Source organism: Nerophis ophidion, linkage group LG29, assembly GCF_033978795.1.
Source record: "Nerophis ophidion isolate RoL-2023_Sa linkage group LG29, RoL_Noph_v1.0, whole genome shotgun sequence".
Lineage (NCBI taxonomy): Eukaryota > Metazoa > Chordata > Actinopteri > Syngnathiformes > Syngnathidae > Nerophis > Nerophis ophidion.
This window is the reverse complement of record NC_084639.1, coordinates 26,527,777-26,542,388: the sequence shown is the minus strand read 5'-3', so window position 1 is coordinate 26,542,388 and position 14,612 is coordinate 26,527,777. Positions and strand designations below refer to the sequence as shown.

Sequence of the window (14,612 nt, the reverse complement as noted above, 5' to 3'; positions counted from 1 at the left end):
CAAATATGTTGTCTTTGTAGCATATTCAACTCAATATGGGTTGAAAAGGATTTGCAAATCATTGTATTCTGTTTATATTTACATCCAACACAATTTCCCAACTCATATGGAAACGGGGTTTGTACTATAGAAACTCTACCTCCAGTGACCCCTTGGTCATTTGCGTTGGCGACCCCTGGTATAAATAATGATGTTCTGTGATACATGATCTAAGAAGAGTTGAAAGTTTCCCAATGACAACACTGACCTACGAGCAAGCCAAAAGGATGACATGCTGGTATTTCAAGGCAAACAGAGGCGGACTGCTATTCTGAGGACTGATTGGATAGCATCTAAAAATGTTGATCTACAAAATAATAATAAAGGACATCTTTTTTAACCTTTGCCACTCCTAGCACTGAAGTCACCGCCTTTTGCGCCATTGCTGTCATGATCCCATGACGGCTCTCTTTAATGGCCCAAACAAAGTCCAGAAATGGTGGCGGTTCAAGGTAAACAGTACCTCGCCAACGACGGAGGCGTGACCGGATGATGACTTATGTCCCCGTGAGTGATTGGATGCGGGCAATATTTAAAAACGAGCGTGCGTGGATTGTAGTGTGTTTTCCAGTTGAGAAGGAGCCGGTAAGGAAGAGCGAATCAAAGCTAGCCCCATTTGAACAAGTCATGAGCGGATGTCCTTACTTTCAGAAGAGGCATTTGTAGGTTCTATCTCTTCAACTGTGCTTGTTTCTTGGCTGAATTGATTAAAAGTCTTCTCCACGCTGCAGGTTGTTTAAAAACCAGCCTCCAAAGCCCGAGGAAGAAGAAGATGCCTCTCAGGTTGGCATCAACAGGGCTAGTAAAGGCGGCATCATCTATGGAGAGTACCTCCAGGTAGAAACAAACCACCTGTCACCTCTTAACTCAGGGTCATTTCTAAATTGTGTGGAATCTTCTTTGGGGCGCGGGGTTCAGCTGGACAAAATTTTGACGGCTCAGGTGCTGCAGAGTGAACTGAAGGGTAATAAGATCCACGACGAGCACCTCTTCATCGTCACTCATCAAGGTAAGGCATCTTTGTTGGGGTACGTCTGTGCTTTGGGGCTTTAGAACGACATCTAAAAGTAGGATTTTCATTCCAGCCTATGAGCTGTGGTTCAAACAGATCTTGTTTGAACTGGATTCAGTCCGTGAGATCTTCGCGAGTGGACATGTGAGTGCCATATTTTTTTTTAAGGATTGATCTGTGGTTTGTTTTCTCGATAAATTCAAATGTTTTGGTTCTCACCTGATGAACTAATACAAACTGAGCTTGACTAATTGATCTTGAGACCCAAGTTTTATTTCAAGATGTGTTTTAACCTCTTTCTTAATTATCTATTTGGTATTAGATGGCGTGTACGATTTCAAATATTTACATTTCTTCGGAAAACTTTTAGCTTTAACTACTAATAGTTGTGTTTTTTTGCCTGGCTTCTTCGTATAGGTTCGAGATGAACGCAACATGCTCAAGGTCAACACTCGCATCCACAGAATCGTTATGATCTTCAGGCTGCTGGTGGACCAGTTTTCCGTATTGGAAACCATGACAGCCTTGGACTTTTTTGACTTTAGGTAAACTTGGGGATGTAACGATTACCGTTATTCAAATCAATCAATCAATCAATCAATCAATCAATCAATCAATCAATGTTTGTTGGTATAGCCTTCATCAAAAGGACCTCAAAGGCCTTCACAAACCACAAGGACATTCCCGGATTCGGGCAAGAGCTAGAGCAGTGGTTCTTAACCTTGTTAAAGGTACCGAACCCTTCTTTAGTGAATTTTATTTTATTTTATTTTCAAATTCAAGACAAAGTTATGTTTTTTTTACTGGTGCACAAAATGAACCGTGCATGAGCATTACCTTGTTCAAAGAACAAAATGAACACAGTGCATGAACTCACAACTAATTATACACCTGTAAATCAGATGGAACATTAGAAGGAACATTGTTTGGGAGTATCCAAAATATGCTGATAGGGAGAAGTTTTTATTAACACGATGAGTCGGGTGTGTCTTGACCTCCGAGGCGGAGGCTCTGTCGAACCCCTGAGGCCGACACACCGAATCCCTGGGGTTCGATCGAACCCAGGTTAAGAACCACTGAGCTAGAGAAAATAACGCGGTTAAAACTCCTGGTTTATACTGCTCATTTCCTGGAGACTAATTTCAGTCCATGTTTACGTACTTTTTTAAACAATTCCGTGATCAAACAGTGACATGAAATGTTCCAACTATGGAAGATGTTCTGCGGAAGGGTTATTCATGTTTCCTTTTTTGGTTCTGTAGGGAATATTTGTCTCCGGCCTCTGGCTTCCAAAGCCTTCAGTTCCGGCTCGTGGAGAACAAAATCGGGGTTCCGGACAACCTGAGGGTGCCGTACAACAGGCAGCACTATCGGGATATCTTCAAGGGTGAAGACGGTGAGAAGCTGCTCGCCACGGAAAAAGAGGCGACGCTCTTAAAACTCGTGGAGGTAAACCAAAAAAAAAACGAGTCAGAAGATGATTGAAAGTGTTGCCTTATGTGATGGAAGAATGTGTTCTTCATCACAGGAGTGGCTGGAGAGAACTCCTGGCCTGGAAATTGATGGCTTCAACTTCTGGGGAAGGCTGGAGACCAATATATTCGACAGGCTGAATAAGGAGGAAGTGAAGATCGAGGTAAGACCAGAGCAATGAAAAGCTCAGCGACAGAAAGTCCATTTTCAATGCCGCATTCTTCCGTAGAAAATGTCCGACTGTGAGGACAAAGAGGAGATGATGGTGGAGCTGCTCGGACGGAAGGAGCTCTTTCGTTCCTTGTTTGACGTCAAGCGTCACGAGCACCTTCTCAGCAAAGGTCAGAAGCTCCGGAACCTTGTAAAATAATCGATATTGACGACGTGGCTGACTGAGCTTACTTGTTCCCCAACAAGGCGAGAGGCGACTGTCTCACAAAGCTCTGCAAGGTGCCCTCATGATCTACTTCTACAGGTAGCACCATCATTCATCTGTTTTTTCTCAGCTGTAACATTGTCAATCAAACACCATCCAGTACAAGAACTGTAGAAAAGACGACTTCTTTACAAAGATAACTGGGAACGTTTGTAGCAGACAACCAGGGCATCCTCAAAAGCCTGCGTGCCCATATTCTTCGCCCCGCAAGGGCCAAAGAACTTTAATCATACAGTAGCACCGTAAGGGAGTTTAACCCCATACCATAGTTGAGGTTGTCACATTCTAAAGATGATTTACTAAATGTGAGGACTCGTTACACGTGTCATCAATGATTGTGTGAGCTTTGGTAGGTCAGTACGAATTGTAGGTTTAGTGGGCCATTTGAAACGTGTCGCTGAGACCCCACCCCAGCTCAAGTATTTTGGATGTCTTCTGATAAAAAAAGTGGATTAGGAACTAACAGACATATTCTTAGTAGAGAGGTCGACCAATTCCTGAAGAATGTGGAAATTACAACCTCACACCTTTTGAGAATGTGTGTGTATTGCGGTAATTATAAAATGACGTGGGAAATTACAGAAAACATGCTTTAAAATAGTCTTCATTAAAGTTGTAACATAATAAATGTATGTAACTGTATTTTAAGTGAATTTTAGTAGTGTTTTCACGGGTCAAACTCGTTTCGCAAAATATTATTTCTATTAGCGCATGTCTAGAATTTTCGCCGGGTCAAACTCGTTTCGCCAAATAATTAGCAAATGCCTGGAATCTCCGCAGGGTCAAACTCGTCACGTCAGGAGTGACACTTCACCCGTCATCATTTTCAAAATGGAGGAGGCTGATTTCAATCATTTGAAATCGCATAAAGGGAAGAAGACTAAGAGCTATTCAGTAAGACTTAAGGTCCAAGCTATTGAATATGTTAAAAAGAACAGTAAGCAGCTATGTTTTATTAATATACCGTAGCTGCGTGTGTCAAATATGAGTCATTAAATGACTTCCGCCTCCTGGTGGTAGAGGGCGCTAGTGATCCTTCTTCTGACTACTCGGCTGCAGAAGAAGTGACAACAAGCAGCAAGAGTGAGCAGCAATAGTTTATTCTTTCCTCTTGCTTGATCTTTTAACATGGAGGATTACATATGTAAAATAAAACAGTTTTGCAAACTGGACTTTCAATCGAAGCAGGAGGTAATAAAGGAAGATCTCCATCGAGACAGAGAGACTTATAAAACTGAAGAAAGATAAGGAAGACTTCTATAAACAAGTTATCGATGCTTTTGATCAGAAGGAGCTGCGCATGGACTTCATTTATAAGTAAAGGTAAGACCATAATAACGTTTTTTTTATTAAATGTGCTTTTCATGATGGTATCCTTACATCACACTCAAATTTATAAGCGCAGGCCTAAATTTACCACATGCCTTTGGTAAGCGTCGGAGTGAGAAGAGGTTTTAAATTAATTAGCGCCCCGGCGGCAATTCAAGGAAATACGGTATATATTAGTTATTTAACATTTTGACCCTTTCATGTAGCGAAAATGATGATGATAAACAACTGCTAACCACAATAAAAACAAACAAAAGTGAGCATTATCATTTTTAAAAGTGTTTTTTTTTGTATGGAATTTATTTGATATTAAAATCGTGCAGGTGCACCTGACGTGGGGCTTATTCACCCCAAATAGGTTGTTGCATCTCTCGCATGTTTGAAACGTCAACGCTGACCTTGGACAGTGCCTTTATTTTATTTTTATTTTTTATTTTTTTTTAAAGGGAGGAGCCAAGGTTCCAGGTTCCGTTCCAGCTGCTCACCTCCCTCATGGACATGGACACGCTCATGACCAAATGGAGATGTACGTGTTGCACCACACTCGCACGGCCCCACGTGGCACAACAATAGTCCAGGAAACGATAAGTGCACTAATTGGCCCTAGGGCAGAGGGTCGGGGGAGGGGGAGGGGGGGTGGGGGGGGACCAAGAGAGAAGTTTATTGGTGTAAAGTTAGTTCAGGGCCTTGGGAATCGTCCAACCTAATCCCACTCAATACATGTTTACTGACCCTGGTGTCACTTGAGTGGATTATTGATGGCCTCAATGCGACATCTCACCTTCCACTTGTGTGTGTGTGTGTGTGTGTGTGTGTGTGTGTGTGTGTGTGTGTGTGTGTGTGTGTGTTGTGTTCGCCTGCAGACAACCACGTATGCATGGTGCACCGCATGATTGGCAGCAAGGCCGGCACTGGAGGGTCGTCTGGCTACCACTACCTGAGGTCCACAGTCAGGTACTTTTGCACCTCAATTAGGCTATAATATATTTATTTTTCAGACTACAGGTATATAGGCCACACCCACAAAAGTTTAAGGGGGAAAAAAAAAGTTGTTCCATATATTAGCCACAGATATATACATTGTGAAATGAGTTATTTAAACAGAAATACTTTGTAAATGCCTATTTACATACCATAGCTGTTTACAAATGGTGTCTGTAACAAGGCAGTAAAACAGCTGATCAAACAGAGGTCGCCGTCATTGACCCACTCGCTACGGAAGCTAGCTCTCCAATCAGCTAAACAGACTCAATAACTGCTCAGGTTCATCATGTCTTCTTATTCATATACTCTTTCAAATTTTCTTGTAATCCGACAATATTGTCGGTGTATTAGAAGGAATGTTGACCTGACATCGACACGTCAGGTCAAGACTTCCATCTAATATACTGACGATATTGTTTGATTACGAGAAAAATTGAAAGAGTAGACTCAATAACTCCACGGTGACGTTTTGGTGAATTTACGACACAAAAAGAACACCGTTGTAAGTTAGTAATACTAACATAGGACACTTGGAAACCTGTTAGCATGTTAGCTAACATCATTGCAGTACAACTATGCATAAAAACACTCCTACTAGTGTTGTCCCGATACCAATATAGGCCGGGATTAGTGATTTAGAAGTAGCTAAAACACTGCTGACGGCAGATGTACTTTAGCCGCTAGCTAGCTAGCCATGTCTTAAAGCACCTCTTCCTGAGGGTGTTTCAGTGTTATAACTTCACCATTATCTTTACTTTTTAAGCCAAAATGTGTCCGTTCTCCCTTTTCTGTCTACACACTGCGTCTGCTTGTAAGTACTCTGTGCATGTGCGCTGCCGAACATGCTCGCCTGCTCATAAACCAGCAATGTCACGACATGACGATGACGGGGTGTGGTTGACGGGTACTTTTTAGAGGCAGTATAGTACTGAATTATGATTCATTAGTATCACAGTACTATACTACGACAGGTACACTGCAAAAACTGAAATCTAAGTAGGACTAAATATGTCAAATAAGGGTGAGATTTGCTTATTTTTCGTCTGATAAGATAATTCTTCTGACTAAGCAGACTTTATGTTCAAGTGTTTTACTTGTTTTAAGGGTTTTGGTCCTAAATGATCTCAGTAAGATATTACAGCTTGTTGCTGAGATGTGATGACCTATATTGAGTCAAACATGCTTGAAACTAGAATATCAAGTGTTGCAAAGCTGTGTCATCAACACTCACAAGTATAAAACTACTTTTTCAAAGTAATCATTTCTTATTTCAAGCATGAAAAAAAAATCATGATGCCGAGCACATATCATTATGTCAAGATAACGCAGTGGTTCTCAAACTTTATTTGTCATCCCCCACTTTGGACAAGGGGGAGTTTTCAAGCCCCATCTGCCCCCATCGCCCAAACAGAACGCTAATGCCAAGATTAACCTTTTCAAATTTATTGAACATCAAGTAACATCAAGTTGTATACATTCAAACTCAATAACATAAAATAACATCAAGTTCAATATTAAATAAAAGAACTGTGCAGCTGTGGTGTAACTTGCATCAGGTTCAATAATATACCAAATAACTTGCATCAAGTTCAATACTAAATCAAATAACTTGCATCAAGTTCAATAATAAATCAAATAACTTGCATCAAGTTCAATAATAAATCAAATAACTTGCATCAAGTTCAATAATAAATCAAATAACTTGCATCAAGTTCAATAATATACCAAATAACTTGCATCAAGTTCAATAATATACCAAATAACTTGCATCAAGTTCAATAATAAATCAAATAACTTGCATCAAGTTCAATAATAAATCAAATAACTTGCATCAAGTTCAATAATAAATCAAATAACTTGCATCAAGTTCAAAAATCAAATAACTTGCATCAAGTTCAATAATATACCAAATAACTTGCATCAAGTTCAATAATAAATCAAATAACTTGCATCAAGTTCAATAATATACCAAATAACTTGCATCAAGTTCAATAATAAATCAAATAACTTGCATCAAGTTCAATAATAAATCAAATAACTTGCATCAAGTTCAATAATATACCAAATAACTTGCATCAAGTTCAATAATAAATCAAATAACTTGCATCAAGTTTAATAATAAATCAAATAACTTGCATCAAGATCAATAATAAATCAAATAACTTGCATCAAGTTCAATAATATACCAAATAACTTGCATCAAGTTCAATAATAAATCAAATAACTTGCATCAAGTTCAATAATAAATCAAATAACTTGCATCAAGTTCAATAATAAATCAAATAACTTGCATCAAGTTCAATAATATACCAAATAACTTGCATCAAGTTCAATAATAAATCAAATAACTTGCATCAAGTTTAATAATAAATCAAATAACTTGCATCAAGTTCAATAATAAATCAAATAACTTGCATCAAGTTCAATAATATACCAAATAACTTGCATCAAGTTCAATAATAAATCAAATAACTTGCATCAAGTTCAATAATAAATCAAATAACTTGCATCAAGTTCAATAATATACCAAATAACTTGCATCAAGTTCAATAATAAATCAAATAACTTGCATCAAGTTCAATAATAAATCAAATAACTTGCATCAAGTTCAATAATATACCAAATAACTTGCATCAATTTCAATAATAAATCAAATAACTTGCATCAAGTTCAATAATAAATCAAATAAATTGCATCAAGTTCAATAATATACCAAATAACTTGCATCAAGTTCAATAATAAATCAAATAACTTGCATCAAGTTCAATAATATACCAAATAACTTGCATCAAGTTCAATAATAAATCAAATAACTTGCATCAAGTTCAATAATAAATCAAATAACTTGCATCAAGTTCAATAATAAATCAAATAACTTGCATCAAGTTCAATAATATACCAAATAACTTGCATCAATTTCAATAATAAATCAAATAACTTGCATCAAGTTCAATAATAAATCAAATAAATTGCATCAAGTTCAATAATAAATCAAATAACTTGCATCAAGTTCAATAATAAATCAAATAACTTGCATCAAGTTCAATAATAAATCAAATAACTTGCATCAAGTTCAATAATATACCAAATAACTTGCATCAAGTTCAATAATAAATTCATTAAAAGTGCCACTTTTTTGTGTTTTGATAAAATTTACCGCGCTCACAACATTTGTTAAAACCTCATTGAGTTCGGGGCTGAGCTGCCTTGACGCGAGTGCTTCCCGGTGAATGACACAATGTGTCCAATGCGTATTTGGCGCAACCCTCTTTATTAGAGCCTGCAGCCCGTTTCTTGACCCTGCCATGGTCTGTGCGCCATCAGAGCAAAAGCCCACACAGTTTTCCCATTTAAGTTTGTGTTCTTTGAGGAAAATGTCCATTATCTTGAACAGCTCATCAGCACTGGCTTTATTTTTTTTTGTATTTGCAAAACAGCAAATCCTCGCACAGTGACTCGCCGTTCACAAAGCGGACGTATCACGTATGCGATGAACAGGCAGTCTTTATTGCCGTCAGTAGCTTCGTCCACTTGTAAAGCAAAACGACTTTCTTTTAATTTGTCAATGAGTTGTTCCTCAAGATCACTTGCAATGTCGCATATACGTCTCGCAACTGTGTCGTTTGACAGTGATTTACAGTTTGTATAGAAAATGGGGTTGTAAAAAAAAATCTAAGAATATAATAAAAAAAAAAATAAAAAAAAATAAAGTTACATTTCCTCCCATTTCTCGCGCCCCACCTGTCATGTCTCTATTCCCCACCAGTGGGGCCCGCCCCACACTTTGAGAAACGCTGAGATAACGGCACTCGCATTTACTTCATTTAAGAATATTTTTCAACATATTAGTGAGAATATACTTATTTTTATCTATTTTTGGCTTCATTGAGGTTAGCTAATTTGACTCGTTGTGGAAAGTCATGACAAGCCAAATGTTTGTGTTCTATTGGCAGATAATGTTGCTTAGTTCAAATAAAATACCGCTCATTGTTTTTCTTTTCTTGTTTTTGAACACTGACTTTTTGCAGTGTATACTCTCCCATCCAAAGGCAAAACCCAGTAACTCAATTTTGGTCAAAACTGAGCTGATAATAATTTTGGAGTTCCTAGGTGATATGCTTTACATTAGTGTATGCGATATTGTCATTTGTTCCGTAAGTAAGCTGTTACGCGCATGGCAGGACCTAGCAACTACCACGTAACCGCGTAGATACAACAGAAAAACCTAGTATCTCAAGGGACCAATCGGAGCTTCTTTATCTTTCGCCTTATTGTCTTTAATGAGACATTTGCACCAATGGGGGCCAACGGTCAAGCTGATTATGTGATATTATGGCACGAGGGGATATTTGGAAGATTGGCCCAGGACGTTGCAAGCACCTTCATTAAATGTACTGTTCTTGATTCTTCCCCTTGCATACTCTTTTGGCCAGATAACTGTGGAGGTCAAAATAAAAACTGGACGCTGTACACGGCTCTTGCCCAATGTGCAAACGCAGAACGGGTCCCACCCGAGATTGTGATAAAATATCTGGAGGAAGGGCACACGTTCATGAGAGCAGATTCAATCCATGGCTCAATCGGCAAGAAAATGAAAGCTCAAGAAAACATCTATACGTTTGATGACTTTGTAGGTCTTTGTAAGACAGCATCAAGATAGGTTGGTTTTCCTTTGTTTTCTCAAAATCAGCTCGAAGTGAGTTACTAGGTTTTGCCTTCGGACGGGAGTACTGTACAACCCTTTTTTTTGTCCTGTCCGGCTTCTCAGGCAAATCATATAGTAGATGCCCTTACTTCTCTTGTTGCCTTATTAGTATTTGACTTTATTAAATGTATTTATCTTATTTGGTGCAGCCGGGCCGGAGCAGGAAGGGATAGAAAGAGGGGAAAAAAAGGAAAACAGAGAGGGAAACTGTGTGGACAAGAGGGGGATAAGACAGAGACAAAACAACAACAAACACAACAATAACAACAGCAACATCAGCAAATAGGATATGTACAAATATGATAGTAAAAGTGATAGGAAAGAAACAGTTAGCAAAATAGAATAGAATAGAATAGAATTGAATAGACTATAATAGAATAGAAAGTACTTTATTGATCACTGGGGGATATTCAGCACCACAGTTTGCTCACAATAGACAATAATAATAATAATTAATAATATATATATATATATATATATATATATATATATATATATATACATATATATATAATATATGAAGGGAATAAGTGGCAGAAAATAGAGGGATAAATATATTCTACATTTAAGTGCAGTAAAGAAGGATGTAAATAATATATAATATAAATAATAATACACAAATGACATGACTACACTACAAATTAAAGTTAAAGTAGCAATGATTGTCTCACACACACTCGGTGTGGTGAAATGTGTCCTCTGCATTCGACCCATCTCCTTGTCCACCGCCTGGGAGGTGAGGGGAGCAGTGAGCAGCAGTGGTGGCCACCCCCAGGAATCATTTTTTGGTGATTCAACCCCCAATTCCATCCCTTGATGCTGAGTGCCAAGCAGGGAAGTAATGGCTCCCATTTTAATAGTTTTTGGTATTGAACTCACAACCTACCCATCTTAGGGCGGACAATCTAAACCAGGGGTGTCAAACTCAAATACAGAGTGGGCCAAAATTTTAAACGGAAGAAAATTAACCTCCTAATAGGGACCCAAACAAGTGTTGCATTAAATACTGAACAAGCAAGGCTTATATAACTTTAGTGACATGCAAAATCCAGTTTCAAATAATAATAATAATAATTTTAAAAAATATCAAAGGCATATCAAATAAAATATAAATAAAAATGTAATGCCTTTTTTTCTATTTGCAATCTTCTGAGGTAAATATCAAATTTTTTTACACAAGCTAATAATACATTTGAAAATAAAATAATAATGAATGAACCAAATATTCAAGCCTTAAAGTAGCAAGAGATAATGCATGAATAAATCGTTAATTATTGGTCAGTTTGCTGGAAGTTTCCCGGAAGAGTTAGTGCTGCAAGGGGTTCTGGGTATTTGTTCTGTTGTGTTACAGTGCGGATGTTCACCCGAAATGTGTTTGTCATTCTTGTTTGGTGTTGGTTCACAGTGTGGCGAATATTTGTAACAGTGCTAAAGTTGTTTATACGGCCACCCTCAGTGTGACCTGAATGGCTGTTGACCAAGTATGCATTGCATTTACTTGTGTGTGTGTGTGTGTGTGTGTGTAAAAGCCACAAATATTATGACACGCTGTTAGTATGGAGGAAAAGCGGACGTGACGACAGGTTGTAGAGAACGCTAAAGGCAGTGCCTTAAATGCACGCCCCCAATATAGTTGTCCAGGTGGAAATCGGTAGAAATTCGGGAGAATGGATGCCCCGGGAGATTTTCGGGAGGGGCACTGAACTTCGGGAGTCTACCGGGAAAATTAGGAGGGTTGGCAATTATGAGTATTAGCGGTGAATGCGGTGTTATACAGCAGCACTGACGCTGTAAAACACCGGCGGGCCAGCTCTAATGCTAAATTGATATTGCCTCAAGGGCCAAATTAAATTACACGGCGGGCCAGATTTAGCCCGCGGGCCAGAGTTTAACACCCATGCTCTAAACACTAGGCCACTGAGTAGGTGGAGCAGTACAAATATAAACAAATATAAATATCACTATTGATTATGAATAATGCCAATAATTGACCTCTATTATCAACGATACAGTTGTTCAAATGCAACGATACATGTATGTAATGATACCATACAGCCCTAACTCCTACAGACATCACACATGGGACACTTTGGTAAGTCAGAGTTGTTTTAGTTATATTGCAAAACTCACAAACGTTGCTTTGAGTGACGAGTGAAGAATCCATACGAGTAGAAACGCTATGGACGGCTGGAAAACGGAACGGCCCCTTTACATCCGGGTTGAAATCACGAAGCGGGCGGGCACCTGCCGCGACCTAACCCGTGGTGCCATAGCACACAATAACACACCTGTTCACTCTATTTGTTCGGTTCTTCAACTATTTACATTATGGCCGTCAGTGAATAAAAAGTCTTATAAGCCGCAGGATTCGAAGCGTGGGGAAAAAAGGAGCATTATTATCGCATAGTCTGCTGACAACCTGTGTCCTCTGCAGTTTGACTTCTTGTGCCTGACAGCATGTCTTTGTGCCACAGCGATCGCTACAAGGTCTTCGTGGACCTCTTCAACCTGGCCACCTACCTGGTGCCTCGCCACTGGGTGCCCAAGCTCAACCCCAGCGTGCACACCTTCTTGTACACGGCCGAGTGCTGCGACAGCTCCTACTGCAGCAGCGAGGACTCCGACTAGCACCCTCGGGACAACCCGCCGTCCTCGCCGCGGCTCCGCCACGCTAAAGTCCCTCAACGTGCACCCAATACGACGTGTAAATACCATTATTACGAACCACAATAATAATGATGGCGTCTAAAACCGTTTGCACGGCATGGAATTAAAAAAAAAAGTGTACATAATGTTGATAATGTCCACGCATCGGCCACAGCATTACAAGATTATATTTTTTTATATGTTACAAAAACATAATTGGACATGCAGGTTTACCTAATGTTGTGGCCGGTGACTGTAAGTGCTGTATAGGTGTTTTTAACGCAATGTACATATTTACCCGGCAATCTCTGCAATCCTTCATTCATAACCTTTTTCTTATTTAAATATACATATTTGTTGTACATACGTGTTGTTGTTTGTGTGCATTGTTAATGGCCTCATTAAAATGCAGCATATATGTCCTTGTTGATTTACTTTTGATGATATAAACTGAACACACACACACACACACACACACACACACACACACACACACACACACACACACACACACACACACACACACACACACACACTATTCTACACACCCCGTTGCCATATAAGTTGGGAAATTGGGTTAGATGTAAATATAAACAGAATACAATGATTTGCAAATCATTTTCAAGCCATGTTCAGTTGAATATGCTACAAAGACAACATATTTGATGTTCAAACTCATAAAAAAAATTGTTTTTGCATATAATCTTTATCTTTAGAATTTGATGCCAGCAACACGTGACAAAAAAAATGGAAAAGGTGGCAATAACTACTTATAAAGTTAAGGAATGCTCATCAAATACTTATTTGGAACATCCCACAGGTGTGCAGGCTAATTGGGAACAGGTGGGTGCCATGATTGGGTATAAAAAAGCTTCCCAAAAAATGCTCAGTCATTCACAAGAAAGGATGGGGCGAGGTACACCCCTTTGTCCACAACTGCGTGAGCAAATAGTCAAACAGTTTAAGAACATTTCTCAAAGTGCAATTGCAAGAAATTTAGGGATTTCAACATCTACGCTCCATAATATCATCAAAAGGTTCAGAGAATCTGGAGAAATCACTCCACGTAAGCGGCATGGCCGGAAACCAACATTGAATGACCGTGACCTTCGATCCCTCAGACGGCACTGTATCAAAAACTGACATCAATCTCTAAAGGATATCACCACATGGGATCATGAACACTTCAGAAAACCACTGTCACTAAATACATTTGGTCGCGACATCTGTAAGTGCAAGATAAAGCTCTACTATGCAAAGCGAAAGCCATTTATCAACAACATCCAGAAACGCCGCCGGCTTCTCTGGGCCTGAGATCATCTAAAATGGACTGATGCAAAGTGGAAAAGTGTTCTGTGGTCTGACGAGTCCACATTTCAAATTGTTTCTGGAAATATTCGACATCATGTCATCCGGACCAAAGGGGAAGCGAACCATCTAGACTGTTATTGGCGCAAAGTTGAAAATCCAGCATCTGTGATGGTATGGGGGTGCATTAGTGCCCAAGGCATGGGTAACTCACACATCTGTGAAACACCATTAATGCTGAAAGGTAAATACAGATTTTGGAACAACATATGCTGCCATCTAAGCGCCGTCTTTTTCATGGACGCCCCTGGTTATTTCAGGAAGACAATGCCAAGCTACTTTCAACACGTGTTATAACAGCGTGGCTTCGTAAAAAAAGGATGCGGGTACTTTCCTGGCCCGCCTGCAGTCCAAACCTGTCTCCCATGGAAATGGAAATGTGTGGCGCATTATGAAGCGTAAAATAGGACAGCGGAGACCCCGGACTGTTGAACGACTGAAGCTCTACATGAAACAAGAATGGGAAAACATTCGACTTTCCTCAGTTCCCAAACGTTTATTGAGTGTTGTTAATAGAAAAGGTGATGTAACACAGTGGTGAACATGCCCTTTCCCAACTACTTTGGCACGTGTTGCAGCCATGAAATTCTAAGTTAATTATTATTTTAAAAAAAAAAAAA

At 39.1% G+C, this 14,612-nt stretch overlaps 1 protein-coding gene across 1 annotated transcript; it reads left to right on the top strand.

Moving 5' to 3' along the window:
- Positions 1-424: 424 nt before the first annotated feature.
- Positions 425-13,019, top strand: tdo2a (tryptophan 2,3-dioxygenase a). Its single transcript, XM_061891885.1, has 13 exons — positions 425-491; positions 611-701; positions 771-876; positions 958-1,048; positions 1,125-1,195; positions 1,469-1,596; positions 2,314-2,500; positions 2,580-2,687; positions 2,754-2,865; positions 2,942-2,999; positions 4,736-4,815; positions 5,153-5,243; positions 12,453-13,019. Exons 1-13 carry the CDS (start codon positions 476-478, stop codon positions 12,604-12,606), a joined length of 1,293 nt encoding a protein of 430 aa, XP_061747869.1. The 5' UTR covers positions 425-475; the 3' UTR covers positions 12,607-13,019.
- Positions 13,020-14,612: the final 1,593 nt, after the last annotated feature.